General features: G+C 44.7%; 1 protein-coding gene across 3 annotated transcripts in view; it reads left to right on the top strand.

Moving 5' to 3' along the window:
• Positions 1-712: 712 nt before the first annotated feature.
• LOC108874424 (fibroblast growth factor 12) overlaps positions 713-22,735 on the top strand; it is a 39,630-nt gene continuing 17,607 nt past the window's right edge. The window contains exon 1 of one of the 3 annotated variants that reach the window (XM_018662869.2): positions 713-1,158. In XM_018662869.2, the coding sequence (XP_018518385.1) occupies positions 1,131-1,158 (28 nt within the window). In that variant the 5' untranslated portion in view covers positions 713-1,130. Of the gene's footprint in view, positions 1,159-12,658; positions 13,025-22,062; positions 22,428-22,735 lie in introns of those variants that run through there. The other 2 variants (XM_018662870.2, XM_018662868.2) reach the window with 2 other exon arrangements.

Genomic DNA, 22,735 nt, shown 5'->3' with positions numbered 1-22,735 from the left:
CTATGCTGTTTGTAGAGTGTTGTTAGCAACTGTTGCTAACCGGCTAGTCTGAGATACGACTGAATCAGTTCATGTTCGTGGTTTAACGGTACGTGGTTTAAATGTGAACATCTTTTTAAGTGTCTGAGTTAAAGTCCAACGTTAGCTGAGGTGTTCTTCAGGTGGAGCAGATTTGTTCTGATTCTGAAAGAGCAACAACTTTCCTGTGAGCGTCCATCATTTCCAACTTTTCAACTGGAACGCTAACTCGGAGGTGACGTCACTGCTAGTTCTAACTTCCGAGCTCCGATTAGCGCGCGATCTTCACCCAGCTAACGTGAAAATGGACGGCCCTAGCTGTTTTTGATATTTACTGACAGGAAACACCCTGTAAAACCCTCAGCTCAGATCAGGGACACCAGTTAGCTTAGGTTAGCTAGCTGAAAATAAACAAATGCATATTTCGACGCTCGTGACGACACGATTCAACAAGAGAATGGGCGGAGTTTTGGGTGAGTTCGGACTTTAGTTCTCAGTGTTTCTAAAACCCTGGCTACATCCCTCTGGGTGGGTGCCCCCCCCCCTCCTATACCGCCCCTCCATCATCCTCATCATGACACCTTAAAAACTCCTCCGGCGGTGACGTCACTGTGCTGTCCTGGCTCGAGCTGCAGCAACACGGCGCGCGAGAGAGAGAGACACAGAGAGAGAGAGAGAGAGAGAGAGAGAGAGAGAGAGAGAGAGAGAGAGAAGCAGCAGCAGCAGCAGCGCGCGGACACGGCACAGGTGAACGCACGAGCCTCAACGTCCGCAGCAGGAAAAAACGGCGAAGAAGAAGAAGAAGAAGCGCGAGGAGGATTTCAGAGAAAACACCGCGGTTTGTTCCTGTGGGTTTTGTTTTTAACCCCGCGCGGGTCGGTTCCTCCCCGGTGCCTCCCTCCTTCCTCCCTCCTCCTCCTCCTCCACCTCTTCCTCCTCTCTCTCTGCCGCCGGTGTCGATCTATCAGCGGCTGATCAGCGATCAGATCCTCTCCGGCTCGACGCTTGTTGACTACAGCTGATCCAGGAAGGAAGGAAGGAGGCAAGGAAAGGAAAGGAAGTGGACAAGTGGATTTTCAGACGGGGACCACCTCAGAGAACCGCACCGGGAGATGGAGGGCAAAGAGAAGGCACCGGCAGGTAGGAGACGGAGGGAGGTGATGGAGGGATGGAGGGAGGAGTGGTGCATGTCGGGTAGAAGTGTACTGCGGTATCCTGCTGCTGCTGCTGCTCCTGAACGCAGCTGCACTGGAGCTGTTAGGTGTGGTTATTATGGGATGGGGTGCAGAGAGAGTGTGTGTGTGTGTGTGTGTGTGAGTGTGTGTGTGTTGGTTTTTAACGCTGAGAGCAGCCTGATGCAGCAAAACACAGAGAGAGAGAGAGACAGGTGAGCTGAGGGAGAGACAGGTGAGAGCGTAAATACACAACACCAGGCGGAGAGACAGACAGAGGATCTGGACAGGAGGGGGGGGGGCAGACAGACAGGAGGGCAGAGAGAGAGACAGGTGAGGCGCAGGGAGACAGACAGGAAAGTTTGACAACAATAAGACGGACTTAGAGGCAGACAGGTGAGATTGTAAACAGAGAGAGAGACAGGAGGGTCAGGCAGACAGGTGGCAAGGCAGAGAGACAGGTATGAGGTCAGAGAGAGAGACAGGACTGTGGGAAGACAGACAGGTGGCTAAAGAGAGAGACAGGAAGGAGACTGGGAGACCGGTGTAATGTCTGACAGGGAGAGAGAGAGACGGGGTGTTGCAGGCAGACAGGTGAGAGCTTACAGGACAGGAGGACAGAGAGACAGACAGGAAAGTTTGACAACAATAACATGGACTGAGAGAGACAGACAGGTGAGCGGAGAGACAGGTATGAGGTCAGAGAGAGAGACAGGAGGGTCAGACAGACAGGTAACAGGCCAGAGAGGCAGACAGGTGAGATGCAGACAGACAGGCGTGCGGCTGGGAGACAGGTGATCAGTGTGTGTGTTTATGTGTCTGGGTGTGTCCTGTCCATGCAGACTGATGCATTCTGGGTAGTGTAGTTCCTCAGGACCAGCAGGGTCAGAGAAGTCGCTGGTTTGATTTCTGGTTTTGACTCATGTCGCTGAGCAGAGCATCGACCTCTGACCTGTGATTGGTTCGTCTCTCCTCCAGTCAGATCGCCAGCAGCTCTGACCTCTGACCTCTGACCTCTGACCGTTAGAACCTGTGAATGTCCTCAGACTGAGTGAGTTATTTCAGGTGTTCAGTCCTGAGTCACTGCAGCAGTTTACAGCAGGTGACTCAGGGCTGACTCTGAATCTGCCTCACACTGATCTCAGCTCTGTTTGTCTGAGCCTCCATGTTGATCACATTTTTTAAGCACTGGTTTCTGATGTTGCAAAGGTTCAGAACATTTTCAAGTCATTTCCAGAAACCTTCTAGAAATTTACCATGGGAAGTTAAGACGGGGAATTTTGGAAACATTTCCAGTTGGAAACTTTCCCTGGGAATGAACTGTATCATAAACAACCATCAATATAAAGGTGTTGACAGTTTGGTCTTTAGAAATGTTTGACAGTTGATGTTGGATAAATGAATAGAAACAGAAACAGCTGCTAAACATCATGTTAGCTCCTACACTCTCAGTGGAATGGTGTTAGCTAGCTCACATTTAGCATCTCTGATTTAGCGGCTGGTTAAACTTTAATATCATAGATCAGATATATTAATATAAGTAAATTAAATCTGTTGTTTGATGATGATTTTCTCCTGCTACATGTCAGTTCCCTGTTACAGGCTAACCTGCAGCTAATTTCCTTCCTGTTCATTCCCATAGAAAGTTTCATCAAGAATCAAATTGAATTGAAATGAATCTGAAGCTCAGACAGGTTCAGGTTCATTTAAAAATCAGATTATAATCTGTCTTTAAATCTGAACCAGGGTCAGTGATAACAAACCTGAATCTCAGACATCAACAGTCTCTGGTGGATTTCTGCTGAAGGTCTCAGAGCTCAGACGGATCTGATCCACTCAGAGCAAATGGAGTGTTAAATCAGCAGGTTGAAGTCTTGATGTTTCTGGATTCTCCCCCCTCCTCCCCCTCCTCCCCCCTCCCTCCCCCCACAGCGTCTCATGGCAGTGAGAGGAAGCCGAGTGAAAACTGTGCTGATGTCAGTGAAACGTCTGCGATGTTTTAAACTGAGGAGAGTTTAGAGGAGGAGAGAGAGTGAGTCAGCTCTCTGCTGCTCTGTCACTCTGTTTCTAAGCTCTGATACCACACAAACACACCAGTGTTTAATCTGCCTTAACTGAACGTTAAAGTAATGTGTGGTAACTGAAACCGATCACAGGTTTCTCTGATAGGACCTTCTGTGTGGAGGAGCAGATCAGACAGTCAGCAGGACTTCATAGCTACAGTCCAGAACTTTTTAATTTCAGAGGCATCATGTCTTTAACTGAGAGGAAGGAAACTGTGTTTGTCATGTCCACACTTCTTTATGATCAATAGGATTGATATTTTGGTTCAGCCCTCTTAGCTGTTAGCTGTTAGCCCTGCTACCTGTTAGCTGTTAGCGCTGCTAGGACTCAGTGTGGATGGACAGACATCTTCATCCTCTCTGGTTGCTGGGATGAAACCTTTTCAGCTGATTGTAAAGAGTTGTTGTGTTTCCGTCTTTGTTGGTACTGATTCATATAATCACTGTGGACAATGTCAGTTCTTCACTTTTGTGCTTCTCTCTGTTTCTTTACCTCCGGTCGGTCAGGAAATGGGTGTGGAACTGCTGCCTGATTGGCTGTTGTTGTGTTAATGCTGTTGTCTGATGTTAAAATAAAATGCTGAGTTTATCGTCTTAATTGACAATTTAATTGCCATCCCAAATTTGTTTTCTGTGACTATCTTTTTATTTATTTAAATCATTTGCATTTCTTGTGTGGAGTTAAGGACCAGACTATTTCCTGGCAGGGAGCAGTAACAGTGAAGGTTTCCGACAGAAGTAGTGGTCATTGTGTTTCATCTGGAGGTTCAGGTTCCTTCAGGAGCTGGATCCTCCTCAGAGGTCTCCTCCTCTCTGAAACAAACAGAGCAGCTGATTAAAACAGTCTAATGTTAAAAATCTGTGTTTTTCTGATGCACTTTGGTGAAACTGAGCTGCTGCTAATGTTAGCTCTGATTACTGAAGATCCAAACATCTGACGACTAAAATCCTTCATCTGAGTCAGAACGTTAGAAAAAGAGACATGATTTAATGTCCGGGCGACAGCCGGCGCTAACATCCTGTCTGAGCAGAGACCAGATCCAGAACCTGTGGAGAAAATACTAGAACTGTAAACCTGAGGTTTCACTGAATGAGCTCAGGGTGTGTCAGCTGTAGATGCTGCAGCTCTGAACGACACAAAGGAAAACGATGGACCAGATTATTGATGATCGATCACAGCGATTGAACAACAAACAGTCAGGGTGACACAGGAGGAGACGGCAGGTCTTGGTTGTTTATTTTTGTTCTGGGTTATGTAAAAAAAAAAAGAAATAATAAATCTCAGTATCAGCCTGAATAATCCTGTATCAGGCTCCAGTTTGCAGATCTCTCTGTTCAGGTGTGAAGATCCAGTTTTTATCAGCGTTAAAAACCTGAACCAGCAGGAGCTGAAGAAACGTCTGACTCAGTGTTTAAACTGTTTCTGTGGATAAAACAGAGAGACAGCTTCAGTTTCAGTGTGTCTGTTTACAAATCAGTGAGTCGGATCGATCCTGGGATCAGATCCACACGGATCAGGACTGTAGAGACCCACTGTCCAGATCAGGGTAACCTGAAACCACACACACTGTCCCAGAGGAGGTGTGTGTTAGTGATTCTACTCATCAGCTGAGAAACACCCAAACACTGTCTGACTGAGTCTGGAGGTCTGATCCAGGTCTCAGGACCGGCTGTAGACTAAAGGACAGGTTCACAGTTTTTCAGGTTTCAGTAAACTGATCAATAAAGATGGAGGAGGACAGTAGAGGTCAGTTTCTCTACAGTTAGACAGAAAATAAAACGCTTCTGTAAAGTCCAACATCTGAACCGATCAGCTCGTAGATCAAGGCAGAGGCAGGCGTTTCCCATCATGCCTTGAGGTCTTACAGTCTGCAGCTGCATTGATCTGGTGAGGTTATTGGTCAACCGGTTCAACCGAGGTTTCGGCTTCTTAAAGGAAGTTTTTCTTCTCCACTGTCGCCGAGTGCTGCTCATGGTGGGAACTGTTGGGTCTGTATAGTGGATAGATATCACAATATAAATCAAATCCCTGTTGATCTTAAAGGTTCCTTTTTCCTCCTCAGTGAGTTACAGATATCATCAGGTTCATGTTCTTGTGTTGAGGTGTGGAGTTGGAGAAAGTGACTCTGTGGTCTGTTGTTGTTCTGCTTCTTGTCAGACTTTAAACAGCCAAAATATCTCCACTCTACTGAATCCCTCTGACTCTTGTTTTCATCAGTCTCCTTGTCTTTTCAGCCTCAGGCTGGGTCTGTTGGGGCGTCTTCAGTAACGCTGCTGCTTAGAGTTCTGAGGAAAAATCGATTCTTAGATGCATCCGGATGTGAATGATTCTGAATCAATTCACAAACGTAAAAAAATATTTTCTAAATGTTAATTAATAATGTAATGTTGACAGAACTCAGAGGTGTGGAAGTGCAGCACCCGGACAGTCCAAGGCCTGAATATAACAGCACAAGAAATCCGACCAGCACCCAGAGTTTGTGTTAGCTGGTATATGCCGCCTCTTGGCCGGTATCATGCGTTGTTGTCCGGTGGATGAAAACATCAGTAGCCAGTGGAAAATCTGCCAAATAAATAATCTGTTGTGTGACAGGTGAAATATGTCGACAGCTAAAAGGAGAACTCTGGTATTTTGGAACCTGGACCTATGATGGTCTTTAAAATCGGTGCAGTACAGTGAACCCAGCCGCCGTCAATAGCTGCTGCAACGTAAACACACGTGTTATTATGTAAAAGTTTGGTTTTACCTCCACTGTTTCATTCACAGTCTGTTTGTGTTGTTATACGACTGTTTAAAACATGTCCGGTGGTTGTTCTATATGGCTGAAAACAGAAAGAATCCCAGCATGGAGAGTGAAGGTGAGACAGAACCAGGTCGCTCTGAACAGAAGGACCAGAGACAGATCCAGGAGCTGGTTCTGTAGCATGGACGATAAACACTCACTGTCCAGATACACCTTGTAGTACCGGGTTGGACCCTTGTTACCCTCAGAACTGCCTTAATTCTTCATGGCGTAGATTCATCAAGAAACTGGAAACATTCCTCAGAGATGTTGGTCCTTACTGACCTGATACAGTCTCCTGTTCCACCACATCCCAGAGGTTCTCTGTTGGACTGAGATCTGCACCATCTGGACCATCCCTCACACCATCACACCACCAGCCTGAACCGCTGATACAAGGCAGGATGGATCCATGTTTTCATGTTGTTTACACCAGATTCTGACCCGACCATCTGAAATCCAGACTCCTCAGACCAGGCAGCGTTTTTCCTTCTTCTACTGTCCAGTTTTGTTGAGTCTGTGTGAACTGTAGCCTCAGTTTCCTGTTCTCAGCTGAGAGCACTGACTCCCGGTGTGGTCTTGTTGTCGTGTTGAGCGTTCAGAGACGATCCTCTGCAGATCTTGGTGGTTATCTGAGTAACTGTTGCTTCAGCTCAAAGCAGTCTGACCATTCTCCTCTCTGGTATCTTCACCCAGAGACCTGCTGTTCTCTGTGAACCACAGAGAAGGTTGTGAGGGAAAATCCCAGCAGATCAGCAGTTTCACACCAACGACCATGACACGTTCAAAGACACTTAGATCACTTTTCTTCCTCATTCTGATGCTCAGTTCAGGATCGTCTTCACCAGGTCGACATGACTGAATAGGCTGACCTGCTGCCGTGTGATTGGCTGATTAGATATCAGCGCTAACGAGCAGCTGAACAGGTGTACCTCATACAGTGTGTGGTGAGTGTATATCGTTATCAGGATAGCAGGGAGCTGCTCTGAATTAAACACTGTGACATGTTCACTGCCCTCCTCCACTGTGGGAAACGAACATAAACAGCAGGAGAAGCTGAGCTCAGCACAAACACAGTGTGTGTGTGTGTGTGTGTGTGTGTGTGTGTGTGTGTGTGTGTGCCCCACCCTGTTTTATGGCCTTTTGTTCTCACTGGTTTCCAGTCTGAGTCTCCATCAGCAGCTCTCAGCTCGCCCACTCTAACACATTAGAATCTGATTTAATTTAAATGTTATTTATATTCTATAAAACCTGGGGTGTGTGTGTATGTATGTGTGTGTGTGTGTGTGTGTGTGTAACATGACCTCATCGATCAGATGATAACACATTACGTCATGTTCATGTTCAGTTAAAGGAGCAGCAGCTTCAGCAGCTCAGGTGATTTCTAAACAATCAGCAGATTATTGACAGGTTGATCAGTTATTCTGAGAGCTGATGGTCTGAGTCTGTTTCTGTCTCAGAAAGTGAATCTCTGAGGAAACAGTGACTGGAGACTTTTTCTGTGAATTTTATTGACCAAATATTGATTGATTGATTGATTGATTGAGACGATCTGCAGATTATTTAAACCACAGAGAAGAAGACGAAGCTCTTCAGCTCTGTGTTTTCCTGTAGGTTGATGTAAACCTTCCATGTGTTTGTAGTTTTGGTGCAGACCAGTGGTGGTTTGATGATGATGTGGAGCAGAGAGTTATTATCAGATGGTAGAGGGAGGAAATCAGCTTGTGAAGACTGCTGCTGTTCTACTGCTGCACGATCAGTCGTATGAAAATCAGGATCTGGATTCAGAGCTCTGTGATCAACCAGGTATTTTGCAGCTTTATAATATTTCAGTGGCACTAACTCCCCTGCTGTGAGCCACCGTGACAAAACACAGAAACCCAGCAGACGTAAACTTGGCGTCTCGGTCACAGCTCGGTTCTCTCCTGTCAGCTGGTTTGAACTCGTCAGAACACCGGTAGCTTCGGCTTCAGACACTCTGAGAGTCGGGGTTTCTCGACTGATCGTTTAGAGGCAGCACCCTGACACAGTCTATTAAAACATCTGTCAAGCTGTTTTAATAGACCATAGGCACAAGGATCACTTATATCAGGCGCTGTTATACTTTCTGTTCTGCTTGTATCAGGTACATGACTGCAAAATCATCATCATTTTCATTTTTCCAAACCAAACGTGCTTTCTCTGGGCCTCAGTCATTATCAGGAAACCTCCTGCTCTCAGATTATACATCCTGATAATAAGCTGAACGACCTGGTCAGTGTGTCTGTGGACCAGGACCATCAGCAGCTGCTGCAGCCTCTCATCACCTCACACTGTCCAGTCCGTCAGATACCAGGACCTGCAGCTGCTGCAGCGTTAGCGCTGTTAGCACGGAGCCTGGTATCACATATCAACATAACTCAACATAATCATAGCATGCTAAAGTGTTAGCATGTGGCTAATGGACGCAGTGATGATGGATGATGGTGTCGTTTAAATTCCCATAATGCAACCTCTGTGTTGACGGACAGGACGGGTCTGTTAAAAAAAAGGTGGTGTGGTCCTTTAAGAAGAGCATCGCCATGGAGACAGAGAGAGAGAGAGAGAGAGAGAGAGAGAGAGCGAGCTTCACCTTAAAGTGTATCGTCATGTGGAGAGAGTCAGCAGACCTCTCAGTTATTTATGAGGCTCTTCTGCAAATGGGCTCTGCAACACACACACACACACTCACACACACACACACACACACACTCACACACACACACACTCACACACACACACTCACTCCTGCTGCTGTAGCTCTGGCTTGATGAACAGTCTAATGTAATGCGGCTGCAGCAGCGGCCGATGTTCTCTGCTGCATTAACGGCTTCACCTCCAACCAGACGCAGCTCAGGAAGCGTTCACTGTCAAAATAAAAGTCCCCGACCTGTCTGCTGTCAGAGAGATGAAGTGTGGACGCCAGCCTCTCAGAAACTGTCTAATACCGATGTTCGTTCAGTATTTATGTTTTTATAGGCCGTCAACGAACACCATTTCCCATGAGCCCTTGAGGTTCTTGGCTGAGAGCCACGGCTCAGTGAGGGTTTGTAGACGACATGAATCACATCTAGAAAGCTGGAAACTGACTTTATAAGAGATTGTTGGTGAGTTTCATGGATGTAGGTGCAGCCATGTTTGTAGTTTCTTCCTGGGAGTTGTAGTTTTTTGTTAAAATGTGATGGTTTCAGGTGGATGGTGACTCGTCTTTGAATACTGAGGCTTCATTTATTCATAACGCCGAGCACGCTCTCTGTGGATTGAACGGAACGACAGCCAATCAGGAAGCCTGTTACGACTTAATTAACAGACGTCCTCCGCCTGTCTCTCCTCTGTCAGCTAAAGTCTCCAAGACTTTTTCTTTTCTCTGTGAATTTTTCACAAACCACCATCATCACTTCTCCCTGCTCGTCGTCCGCCATGTTTGTTTCCTCTGAAGTGGTCAGATGTGGAGCTGTGAGAGTCCAGACTCTGGTTGTTGTTCCAGGCTTTAGTCTCTGGGATATTTCATTTTCCTCCTCAATCAGCTGCTGACTTTAGTTTTGAACGATCAAATGGGAGGAAACATTAGTCGTTCTGTTTTCAGTGGTGAATCAATACGTATTAGAGTGAGTGTGTTTACTCACTGATCCATTATTGTATCTGTGTGTTCACATCATCAACAGAGAATTCACAGACTGAGAGAATGAAGCTGGAAACTTTCTGAGCAGGAACAGAGTTCATGTTTTATCTCATCTCAGCTTCTCTACGTGTGAGCTAAAGATAATCTTTGTTTTCAGTGTCTGTGGTCGGCCATGTTTGTTTGCGTCTGTGTGATGAGAAATCAGTGAAATCAGTGAAATCAGCGTTTCCGTCTCCACCTGCCTCCAAATGTGTCAAATTAAAACGATAATAAGGAGGTGGAGCAGGTCGGTGGTTCGATCCCCAGCTCCTCCAGTCTGTTCCTGAAGTACCTTTGAACCCCAAACCTCCCCTGATCTTACACCGTCAGTGTTTGAGCTCTGAATGTATAGAATAAGGTGCAGTGTGAGTGGGTGGATATGAAGAAAACGATGGAGAAACTGAAAGCAGAAAATATTATTTCTGTTATTATTAATATTAATCCTCGGTGTTTTAATCACACATATTTTCATTTTGACTTGACAACAAAACAAAGATCTCTGAACAGGAGGAAAAGCAGAAATTGAAACCTCTGTTTATGAACAGAGGATGTTTTCTGATCCAGGATCAGTCTGTCTGTGGTCGCTCTCCTCCTCCTCCTCCTCCTCCTCCTCCTCCTCCGTCACACCCTGACTCCTGGTCTCCTGCTGCAGTCTGCCCCCTGCTGGTCAGACTCAGACAGTGAAAGGCAGCACAGGGATGATTTTCAGACCAAAACCAAACCTAGAAACTGCAGATAAAACCTCGTCTGCATCCTCAGAAAACAGGACAACCTTTCCTCCAGGTATTTCAGACTCTAACACTTCAGAAGAATGTTCAGCCAGGTCACACAGCTCAGACTGTCTGAATATTTTTAACAACAGATTCCTGGTCTGGAGCTAAAGAACGGAGGACAAACAGCTGTACGACATGAGCACGTGTGCACTTTTCTCTACAGTAAAGACAGAGGACGATGAAATATTCATCAGAGTAGAGAAGGTCTAAAACGCTGCCGAGAATCATCTGAATGAAGAGGAGCTGAGGCGTCCATTAGAGCTGCTCAGGTATTGATCTTAATATCACGTTTGAAATATTCATCATCACTTTACGACCATTAGAGCCATTACGACCAACTGCTGATCCCTGATCTGCTCCAGACTCTCTCAGCATTTCTTCCTTTATGAGATGAAACTCTGACGAACAAACTTCAGTCTTTGTCTCCAACTTTATCAGCTGACGTCTCGACCATGAACCAATGAACAAACTGAACGAATAAATAAATCTAAAAAAACTGAACTTTTCCCTGAATCAAAAGAATAGCAGCAGGCAGACCCTGGTGGATCAGTACAAACATTCACTGCCTTTTACAGATGCACACATCTGTATTGTCTGGATGCAGAGACGACGTCTTCTCCTGCAGCAGTGTCCCGGTGAAGGCAGCTGGACTTCTTTTAGGTTTCTGGAAGACGTTTCACCTCTCATCTGAAACGGTTCCTCAGTAGATGACCTCCGTCACTCCTCTCTCAAACCATCTGTCCTCTCTGTCCAGGATGAGGACATTATTGTCCTCGAAGGAGCACCCCTTCTCCTTTAGATGTAGATGAACAGCTGAGTCTGGTCCGACTCTCTGGACTCCCCAAGCAGCCTCTAGAACTGTGGAACCGTTTGGGCTGAGAGGTGAAATGTCTTCAAGAAACCTAAAGGAAGTCCAGTTACCTTCAACTCTAGCACTTAGGACGACCATGACCTGGACGACTGAGACCTACAGAGACATGCTGGTCAGGTGTTGATTGTCAGACATTGTGGTATTGTAGATAACAGACCTGAGACCTCCTCTGTCTCAGAGTCTCTCAGATGATTTGACTCAGGTCAGCGATGGTTTGGGGGCTCTACACACAGCAGGTGTTCTGGTTTTATGGACGTCCCTGATGCTATCTCCTCCTCAGACCGGGTTTTTGTAGACCCAGTCGTGTTCTGAGTCCTCACAGCTCGTTCAGTGTTTTCTGTCTGTGTGTCTGATATAAATAGTCGTGTTCACCTTCCACTCGCTGCCATTTACACTCTCAGAATAACCCCTCTCCTCTTACCGCAGGATCACATTCACACACAGACCTGAATCCAGACCTGAGCTCAGACCTGAACCCAAATCTGAATCCAGACTTTTAAATGCTATTTTTTTAGAGTGTAAATATTCAGATTTTGTTAGTTCGTGTTGATGAGGCTTCATGTCCGAACCCCCTGCAGTCTGACAGTATAGAGTCAAAGTAAATTAGCTCAGAATGCTAACATTAGCTACCATGTAGCAGTTAGCAATGTAAATACTGTTGTATAAAACCAGATTCTCAGCTCCAGTAACAGACATCGGTCCATGTACATGTAACAACCAAGTGATTTTAGCTTTGAAGTGGGAAAACAGAAAACAGATGACAAGCCTTTTCCTGTTTTTCATTTTGGAACAATGAAAACAAACAACGACGACTATTTTAGCTAGCTGGTCTTAGCTAGCTATCTTCACCCAGCCTGAGGTGAAAATAGACTCTGCTATGAGCCACATCTTTGTGTTTCGGTCGTCAGTCAGCTAGCTATGGTCGTCTGTTTTCACCTTAGCTGGGTGAAGCTAGCTAGCTAAGACCAGCTTTGGACTGTGCTAGCTTACAGGGATCCTGTGCTGATATTCACTGGGGGACTTCCAGGGCAAAATAAAAATAATTGCTGAAACAGACAAAAATAAAAAATACTAACTGTTCTTTATTTTCAGATTTCATTTGATCCAAAAACAAAAACTGGGAAAAGGCTCGTCATCTGTGTGTCGTCCCACCGATGGGACATGGGAGAGAGGGACACATGAAGCTAATTATTTCTGAACCGTCCAGGAAACAGAGCCTGGGCAGCGAAACCCTCCCTCAGCCTCTCTGTGATTTCCACAGTAAATCTCAGCTCGGGTTTCACAGCAGTTTAACACCTTCAGCCGCTCGGGCTTCGTCTCAGAGTGAGGACAGAGACTCTGAAAGTCCAGAGTTGGTTTGATTTGTGGACGGAGACGAGCCTCTGTCTCTGAGCGGAGCAGCAGCTGGGTGGAGTGTGGTCACATGATCTGAGCTGTCAGAGACACTCAGTGTAATGACTCCTCTGATCCTCCTCTGACTGACTCATTGATCGGCTCCCTCACTGATTGACTGATTAACTGAGTCCCCGGTCTGAGCTGAGTCAGGTTTCTGAGGACCATGACCCGTTACTGCAGCCTGTTTCGTCGCCTGCTGTCCGGGGAGAGTAAAGCAGAGGAGGCAGACTGAGGAGGAGGGCAGCGCTGTGAGGGAGAGCAGCCAGCAGGGTGAGTCTACCTGCTGCAGCTCATTCAGCTGTTTACACCGTTAGTGTGTCTGTTCTGTCCTCAGACACAACCATAAAGTGACAAGAATCGCCTGCACAAAACTAACAAGAACTTTAATGAAACTCATCAGAACGACTAAAAACCTTCACATGGACTCAAACTGGAGGAAAAACCAGTAAAAAACGAGTGAAATCAAAGTGAACTTTGAACAGGAACAAAGCAGGATGAACGTTTTTAAAACTCGACAAAAGAAATCTAAAGTTTGCAGTGGTTAGAGGCTGAAATGATGCGTTCGAGTGCTGTGACTTTACTGGTGTTAAAGCCTGTGTGTTTAATGTTTCACCTGCTGCAGGACTGATTTTTATTCATTGTTATAGTGATCACAGAGTGTGTGAGCAGGTTGGTTCAGAGAAGATGCAAATAAGTGGCAGGAACATGCAAATACACGAGTCAGTGCAGCTGGACTGAATCAGTAAAACCTACCGACACTGGAACCTTCACCGACCTGCTCTGCTTCATCACACTTCACCATGAAGCAGAAAGATTCACATCCTTTAAGGCTCATATTTATACATTATGTGACTCATGTCCCATCGATACTTTACATCTATTTTTAAAATAAGAAATCCATAACAGTGACGTTAAAATACAGACTTCACTCGTGTCTCCAGGTTTTCTCTCCGTCCCTTCCCCCTCTGAATAATATGGAACAATCCACAAGTCACATGATCAACAGGAAGTTTCATCACCTGAAGAGTTAGTGCTTCAGTCTGGAGCCAATACTGATAACTGATTATTGATAATCAAACAGGACAGTCATACGTTTGCAGTAAAAAGTGAAGATTATCATAGAATCTTTAAGAGAACTTTTCCACAGAGCTGCTAGCAGTTAAATATCCTCCTCAAGTTTCAGAGAGTAAATAAAGCTTCAGTTCATCTGCACCAGACGAACTGGTGAACGAAGAGTCCTAAAGATCAGGTCTGATAATCACTCGACTCCTGAGAACTGACGAGTGTTTGGATGTTGGTCACAAGTTGTTTCTGTTTCTTGCCTTTAAAATGTGAAGCTGGATTAAAGCTGCGACAAGATGAACCAGGTTAACTCAGAATAAAGTATTACTCCATCAGGACTTCAACTGTGAAACACTCAGGTTTAGATGTGTTTGAAGCTGGGTTATAATCTGCTGTACATGATTAGATTATAAATATCAGTGTTAACGTCTGTGATCAGGTCTCAGGTCACTGAACACATGTAGCTCTGTTTACTGCTAATGAGGGAACAGGTGATACACCTGATCTCAGGTCAGTCTGAATGGGAGGTATTTATCCAGGTTCACCAGGTCACCAACATGTCGCCCTGACGGAGACATGTGACTATTTATAGACAGGTGAACACCTGAGCCGGGACAGTAAACATGTCACATACGCTGCATACTAGCCTTGCTGGTGTCAGCTCTTTCCAGTAGCGTCTTAATGTAGCGTCCAGTCTGTCCTGAAGAAGTAGCTGCTCAGATGATGTGCGCTAACCTCTTGTATGTATGTTTTGCTATCAGCTGCGTAGCTAACGTTAGCATTAGCAGCTGTTTATTCACCAGTCCACTCATCAGGCAGCTTGTCTCCACAGATGGAAAACAATGCTAATGTTTAGCTTCTAGCTCTGTCACTTCTTCTCCTCTACTGGTGATAGCACGCTAATGAGCTAGCCCTGCTAATCGCTTTCTGATAGTGACTCACTGTAGCATTGAGAGGCAGCTCTGTCCTGACGTATGCTAACGTCTATCGTTAGCTGAAGCCGCAGAGTAAACTTACACCAGCTCCTTTAATCTCCCACAGAACATTTTAAAAACAGACAATAATCACCTTCCAGACGTGACTGACTGTTCTTTAATTAGCCTGATCTGAACAGGGACTCAGACCAGAGGCTTTATATACACTGTCATTTATTTTACCTCCCTGTGTATTTACAGCTGTTATTACAGGTTCACACTAACACTAAATAGAATCTGCTCATTGAGTGTGAAACAGAAACCCTGAGAACGTTTTGTGGGTCAGCTGCAGTGAAAAACAGAGACAACAAACATTTTTACATTTTTAGCTCCTGTGACAGAAACAGAACGCACAACTAAAATTACCTCCCACACCCCCACCCTCAGTGTGTGTGTGTGTGTGTGTGTGTGTGTGACCTTGACAGTGATGTCTTAGTTTATTTACAGTATCATGTATTTCTGTCTGAGCAGCTGTGAGTTTCCTCAGGTCTCTCAGCACCTCGTATATCCACCGCTGAACTTCACTCTGATACAAACTGACTGCAGATATGAATCATGGAGTTTCACATTAGCAACAGTTAGCAGTTAGCAGTTAGCTCCTCTCACACTGTCAGCACTCACACACTGTTATGAGCAGCTGTGGTCTGGTCAGGTGACCTCTCTCAGGTGTTTGATAGGTAACAGACCTGTACAGGTGTTTACTCAGACCTCAGTCTGTCAGAGTCTGTGTCTCTGTGTCTCCCTCTGCTGGACACACTCAGTATCTCTCCTCACACACACACTTCATACACACTTCATACACTGTTAATACACTGACCAGGTCTGTCAGGGGTCAGAGGTCAGGGTGTAGTATCAGTAGTACTGTCGTAGTAGCAGTAGTAGTAGTAGTAGTTGTAGTAGCTGTAGAATTGGTAGTAGTAGTTTCAGTAGTATCATTAGTAGTAGTAGTAGTAGTATTAATAGTAGTAGTAGTATCAGTAGTAGTAGTAGTATTAATAATAGCAGTAGTAGTAGTATTAATAGTAGTAGTAGTATAATAGTAGTAGTATCAGTAGTAGTAGTATTAATAATAGCAGTAGTAGTAGTATTAATAGTAGTAGTAGCAGTAGTAGTAGTAGTATTAATAGTAGTAGTAGTATCAGTAGTAGTAGTAATAGTAGCAGTAGTAGTAGTATTAATAGTAGTAGTAGCAGTAGTAGTAGTAGTATTAATAGTAGCAGTAGTAGTAGTATAGTAGTAGTAGTATTAATAGTAGTAGTAGTATCAGTAGTAGTAGTAGTAGTATTAATAGTCAGTAGTAGTAGTATTAATAGTAGCAGTAGTAGTAGTATTAATAATAGCAGTAGTAGTAGTATTCAGTAGTAGTAGTATTAATAGTAGTAGTAGTAGTATTAGTAGTAGTAGTAGTATTAATAGTAGCAGTAGTAGTAGTATTAATAGTAGCAGTAGTAGTAGTATCAGTAGTAGTAGTATTAATAGTATCAGTAGTAGTCAGTAGTAGTAGTATTAATAGTAGCAGTAGTAGTAGTATTAATAGTACAGTAGTAGTATCAGTAGTAGTAGTATTAATAGTAGTAGTAGTATCAGTAGTAGTAGTATAATAGTAGCAGTAGTAGTAGTATTAATAGTAGTAGTATCAGTAGTAGTAGTATTAATAGTAGTAGTAGTATCAGTAGTAGTAGTATTAATAATAGCAGTAGTAGTAGTATTAATAGTATCAGTAGTAGTAGTATTAATAGTAGTAGTAGTATCAGTAGTAGTAGTATTAATAGTAGCAGTAGTAGTAGTTAATAGTAGCAGTAGTAGTAGTAGTAGTAGTAGTAGTATATAATAGTAGCAGTAGTAGCAGTATCAGTGAGTGAGCTGCAGTTCTCCTTCAGTCCAGCAGGTGTCAGTGTGTCTCCAGTCTTCTCTCTGAGCTCAGTGAACTGCAGCACTGAATCAACCTTTATTGATGAGACTGGTTGGAACAGAGAGCAGGATGAACAGAGCTCAGACACAGACTGAGGTGACCTGTGTTATTAAAACCTTCATCAGTTCCTTTAAAGAAGAGGAACAGTCCTGCAGGGTGCAGTCTCAGATCCCTCATTTAACATCATTTCGTGTATTTGTTGATGATGAGTCATGAGCACAAACTGATCTGGATATAAAGAGGTATTTTGGATATATTGTGTGTTTGGTGTTTAACGACACACACACAGTGTGTGTGTGTTTTCAGCCGTCTTTGTTTGAACATCCAGCTGCTGTCCTCTCTCCTCCGCCTACACCTCCCTTTGTTTTGTTCTGTCTCTGGGTTTATCTGCAGCCTCTGAATGTGTCGGTGTGGAGGGTTTATCATCTGAATGAACAACTCTTCTTCTGTGGTACAACATGTTGGACTGTGTTTGTCCTCGTCTCTCTCTCTCCCTCTCAGTTCAACATTACCGCTGTGTCCACTTCCTGTGACTGTCATTTCAAATTAAAAGCCCTCTGCAGAGACTGCTGACAGTCGGTTTTAAATGATATTAAACTTTACATGAGAATGAACTTAGAGTAACATACAGCTGAGCTAGCACCACGTTAGCTAGCCTCTTAAATGGTGTTAGCTAGCTCACAGTTAGCACCTCAGCTAGCTGCTGTATAAACAGATGTCGACTGTTTTCCACGGAAAGTTTCCAAACTGTCTTTGAACCAAACAAAAGACTGATGAGCTCAGGACGGACTGTTGTAATCTGACCTGTAGTTACATACAGTAATCTATTACCTCAGACAGTAATCTGCTGGTTTACTCTGAGTACAGTGAGTACAGTGCAGTCAGTGTGAGTCTGTGGTGGTTTGTTGGCTTCATGGTTGTTGAAGTGTCCTGACTTTCTGCTGCCCTCTGATGAGGCAGTTTGTCTATTGATCAGGAAACACACCTGAACTGTACACACACACACACACACACACACACACACACACACACACACACTCAGGGATAGAGGAGTCCAGGACTGAAGGACAGGAAATCCACTGTGGCGACACCACGATCGATCCCACGTCTCATTAGCACCCAGAGTGTGTGTGTGTGTGTGTGTGTGTGTGTGTGTGTGTGTGTGTGTGTGTGTGTGTGTGTGTGTGTGTGTTATCAAACATTATTCAGCAGACAAACACACAGGTACAGGTGTGTTTCAGGTGTAGAGGAGACGTGTGTTGACCGATCAGAGTGAAGGACGGAGATGAAGATGTTCCTCCTCCTCCTCTTCCTCCTCCTCCTCCTCCTCCTCTTCCTCCTCTTCCTCCTCCCTCCTCCTCCTCCTCCTCCTCCTCCTCCTCCTCTTCCTCCTCCTCCTCCTCCTCCTCCTCTCGGTCCCACTGTGCAGGTACGAGGACACAAATACACGACAGTAATTAAAGACGCTGACCTGGTTTTTTCTGCTGGGAGCGTAGGCCTACATTCAGCGTGATGGTGCGTTCACTGACATGAGGAGACACGGGAGGTCCGGCTCCCATCCTGTTCGGTCCGTCAGCGAGGATCCATGAAAACCTGCCGGACACGTTTGTCCTCAGGCCCGATTAGACGTGGAGGATCAGCTTTTAACAGCATCAAAGTGTTGACTCGTCACATGACCAGAGCTGAAACACTTCGTTTTCATCAGGTCCATGTTCAGACTCAGATCCAGAGTCTGAGACTCAGATCCAGAGCTTTTTACTAAAGAGTCAGATCCTTTAGTTTAACCTGAAACATCTCTATATATCACTACCAGACTCCATTGACAGAAACAGGGATTTTACTGGATTTTACTTTTACTCAGTGGTGGAAGAAGTAATCGGATACTTTACTGAAGTATCGTGTTTACCTTCAGTTTCTACTGACAAATTAAATGAACAGCGCCTCCTGCTGGTTGCTGTCACATAGTGAAAATCATTCCATCGCTTCAGGACAGATTGATTAAATTCTACCTGAGCGACAGAATTCTGAACGATCAGTGATCGATTATCGATTAATCACGAGCTGATAGAGCGCCCTCTGCTGTAGCTGTGGAGACATGTTGTCTGATGAAGATGATGAAGATGATGACTCCATGTTGCTGTCAGTGACTCATCCTTTGTGGAGCTGGATAGTTGGATTGTGTAACGAGCTCTTCAGCGCTAATCGTCCCGTCCACTCAGCCAATCAGGGTTAAGGTTCAGCCCACTCTTCCACAGGTGGATGAAAGGTGGGAATTCACCAGTTCAGACAGGAGGAGGTATTTGACTGTTTATTAGAGTCAGATCCTTCTTGTTTAACCAGAAACATCTCTGTATATCACCACCAGACTCCATAGAGAAAAACAGGGATTTAACCAGGAGCTGCTGGAATACCACTGCCTCCATCTGTTAGTGTGTCTGTGTTACTGTGTGGTACTTTTACTTCAGTAAAGTATCTGATTACTTCTTCCACCACTGAAAGTCTCACAGTAACACAGACACACTAACAGATGGAGGCAGTGGTATTCCAGCAGCTCCTGGTTAAATCCCTGTTTTTCTCTATGGAGTCTGGCAGCTTTGAACAGAGCGATGAAACGTCTGTTCCTGATTTTTAAAACATGTTTTTAGGTGATGATGAACGTTGTTATTATAAATGTTGTGTCCGCCTGTCCACAGACCTGGGATCAGTGTTGTGGATTATCTCGTTCTGGCTGAGTGTCAGATAGTGTTGATACCTGCAGGCTGAGAGCGCTGATCTCAGAGCAGATCTCATGGTTATTGAGCCCTGACAACACGACGCTGAGCCTCCTCTGCTGCTGTGAAGATGCAGCGGGAACAGAGGTGGTTTTATGTAACCCTGCAGTCACACAGGAAGTGTGTGTGCTGCACCGCCGATCTGACGAGGTCGGAGATTTCATTCTAACTGGTTTAACGTGGACTCTGGTTTGTGATTTTTTTTCTAATCATTCTGTTCGTCCAAATCCCAGAGTGATGCTTCTTTCTCGAACAGACGATCTTTGGCTCCAGACACCAACTCTTGTATTAATTATCTGAGGCTGCACCTGAAAATACCAGGTTTTAGTTGAGATACTGAATCAGAAAAACTGAGCACCGACCATATTGACTGTGTTTTATAAAAGAAGAAGAGAAAGGACTCCAGAGAAATGAGGAGGAGGAGGTTAAAGATAAGATGAAGAGAGAGAAGTGTTTGGTTGTGTTGTAGTAGAATAATTTTCACTGTGGCAGCGACCAGCAGGAGGCGCTGTTACAGTCTGACAGGTTAAACTGAGCTGCCTTTCAGCTGTCGTAGAAATCGAAGGGAAACCTGAGGAGAGCAGGAGAAACTGTCTGCACTGAATGGCCTAATTTTTATTAACGCATTTAACGTCCGATTTGATTAATAACTAAGCCTCATACTTGTGTTTTTACTTGAGTTCTACTTGAGTTCTACTCTCAGGTAGAACTCACCTGGGAGCTCTGTCCTCTGTTTTCATCCAGTATCTAACTCCACACTTAGTTCTGTGGTTTGGTCGAAGACTCTGTTGTAAAGTTTAAGCTCAGTAAAAGTCTTTGCAGTTTGCAAATCACATTAGTTCAAATCGCAATTTCTGTTTGGTTCCGACAAATCGTTCGGCACTAATCCAAATGATGACAATATATTGATGTAAACAGTGGATTTCGCGATGTTTTTATTTCGTAATTCGATAGATATCGTCACATCGCACAGACCTCGGTACAGCCACAATAAACAGCCACAGTTCTGTCATTATAACTTCATCTTCTTCACTGGAGCACGAGAAAATATCGACGAGAGGATTATTTCTGCCTCCGATCTCTGTCTGCTCCTGCACCTCTATATTTCTGTCCACACAGTTTTAGTCATGAATCCACTCAGAGTTTTCTGCCTCTGGCTCCTGGTGTTTACCAAACAGCTTCAGGTGCAGAACCTCCTCCTCCTCCTCCTCCTCCTGGATCAGAGGAGGACCGACCCTGGTTTACATGGAGCAGAGGAAACAAAGGATTTAATCTGGACACAGTCGAGATGACGAGTAATTCCAGGTGTTTAATGAGAGTGAGAGCAGGAATCAGAAGCAAACAGTGGTGTGTTACTGAGGGTGAAGGAGTGAAGGTGCAGCGCTCTGATGTGGGAGCAACATGAAACATCAGGCAGAATATTTTTAGGAGCTTCTTCCACACCTCCACCTCCTGTCTCTCTATCACTCTCTCTCTCTCTCTGTCACGGCTGCTCTCTTTTCTCTCGCCGCTCTCCTCTCAGCCTCTCATCACATTCAGCAGCTCTCAGGCTGCGAGGACGAGGAGGAGGAGGAGGAGGATCAGGCAGGAGAAAACAGTAGAGTAAAGTAGAGCAGAATAGAGTCAGTGTGTGTGGAATCTGATGGTTGATCGTCTCGTCGTTCCGCTGGATTTTCTCTCCGTCGCTCTGGGATTATTTTGAACTTCGCTGGGTTTGTTGAACGTCGTCACGAAGACGTCTCTGAAAGTTGCTGACGATGGACGAGTGAACGGACGGGAGGATTCATTCGTCCTTCGATTCATCGGCTCATGGAGCGAGTGAATTCCTGCAGCTCCTGCAGCCATGTGCTGCTGATTGTCCTGATGAATCAGGCATCCAATCGATTGATCAATAATTACTGAGAAGTTATTAATTAATGATTTGTTCTCCAGTCCTCAGTAAACGTTTTGCATGTCAGTCACGTATCTTCTAACTTCTGGTACTGGTATTAAACCAGTAAGAACTTCTTTTATCAGCTGATAAAACAATCTCAGTTTTTTGCTTTTGACCAAATCACATGGTCTTCACCGAACTGTAAGCGTCAAATTTTCCTGTATTTCTCTTTAATATCAGCACACATCTTTATTGATTATAATCCTGATGAAAACAACTTAAAATCTAAAATTTGTTGAAAATGATTCTTCATCTGAAGAATATTTTCTTGTGATTAGTCGTCATGACTGAGGCTTTGTTTTCTCCTCTGGTCCAAACAAAAGCTACAAAATGTGAATTTATTCTAACCCGTCAAACACGAGGTGAGAAAATACCGATATTTCTCTGATAAGTCGTAAAGTCAGAGTTAATTTGTCTGAAGAGGACGGTTTTTAGAGCGTTCAGTTTTCATCTGTTGGACAGAAATGAGTCGTATGTTGAGACTAAACTGCAGAAAACACATGAAACGTTATTTAAAGTCTTAATTTTTTCAGAATCTAAAGTTTCTTCGGGCTTTTTTAAAACATGAACATGTGAATCAGACGTCGGCTTCTTCTCAAAGTGGATCTCAAGTGTTCTGGAGCGGTTTCTAATCATGGAGCGATAATCAGGAATGATCAATAAAAACATTTCCTCTCAGGCTCGTCAGACACTCGGTGGATTCCACCAATCACTGACTGACATGTCACTCGTTCTGGACTAAACGTTGATCGTCCTCAGACTCAGGACTCAGAGCAGGAGCAGATATTTGGTCCTCAGTGGCTCCGTCCACCTCTCGGGGAGATGGCGGCGGCCATCGCCAGCTCCCTGATCCGACAGAAGCGCCAGGCCCGCGAGTCGAACAGCGACAAGGTTGCAACCAACAAGAGACGCTCGAGTCCCAGTAAAGACCCGAGGTCTCTGTGCGAGAGACACATCTTCAGCGTCTTCAGCAAAGTTCGCTTCTGCAGCGGAAAGAAAAGACCTGTACGACGGAAACCAGGTGGGTTTGATTTGGACTCTGAGTCTCTGGAGTTCTGTCCTTCTCTGGACCACAGGGCTTTTATACGTTACTGCCCATCACTGAAACAGGATTACAACAACTGAATCGTGTTTTCAGTTCAGTTCCTACAAACTGCACAGAACCGTATCCTCGGCCCGACGCAGATTTACAGATTTACAGATTTTAGCCTTGAGATGCACTGACATGTCGGATGGTGTGTGATCTACACTAAACATCCTCCACAACTATTGGATTGATCGTCATGAAATTTAGTTCAAACGTTTGTGATCCCCAGAGGATGAATCGTA

This window comes from Lates calcarifer, linkage group LG21 (assembly GCF_001640805.2).
Source record: "Lates calcarifer isolate ASB-BC8 linkage group LG21, TLL_Latcal_v3, whole genome shotgun sequence".
In the NCBI taxonomy this organism is placed as follows: Eukaryota; Metazoa; Chordata; class Actinopteri; family Centropomidae; genus Lates; species Lates calcarifer.
The sequence above is the reverse complement of the archived record's forward strand: the minus strand, read 5'-3'. Positions and strand labels throughout refer to the sequence as shown.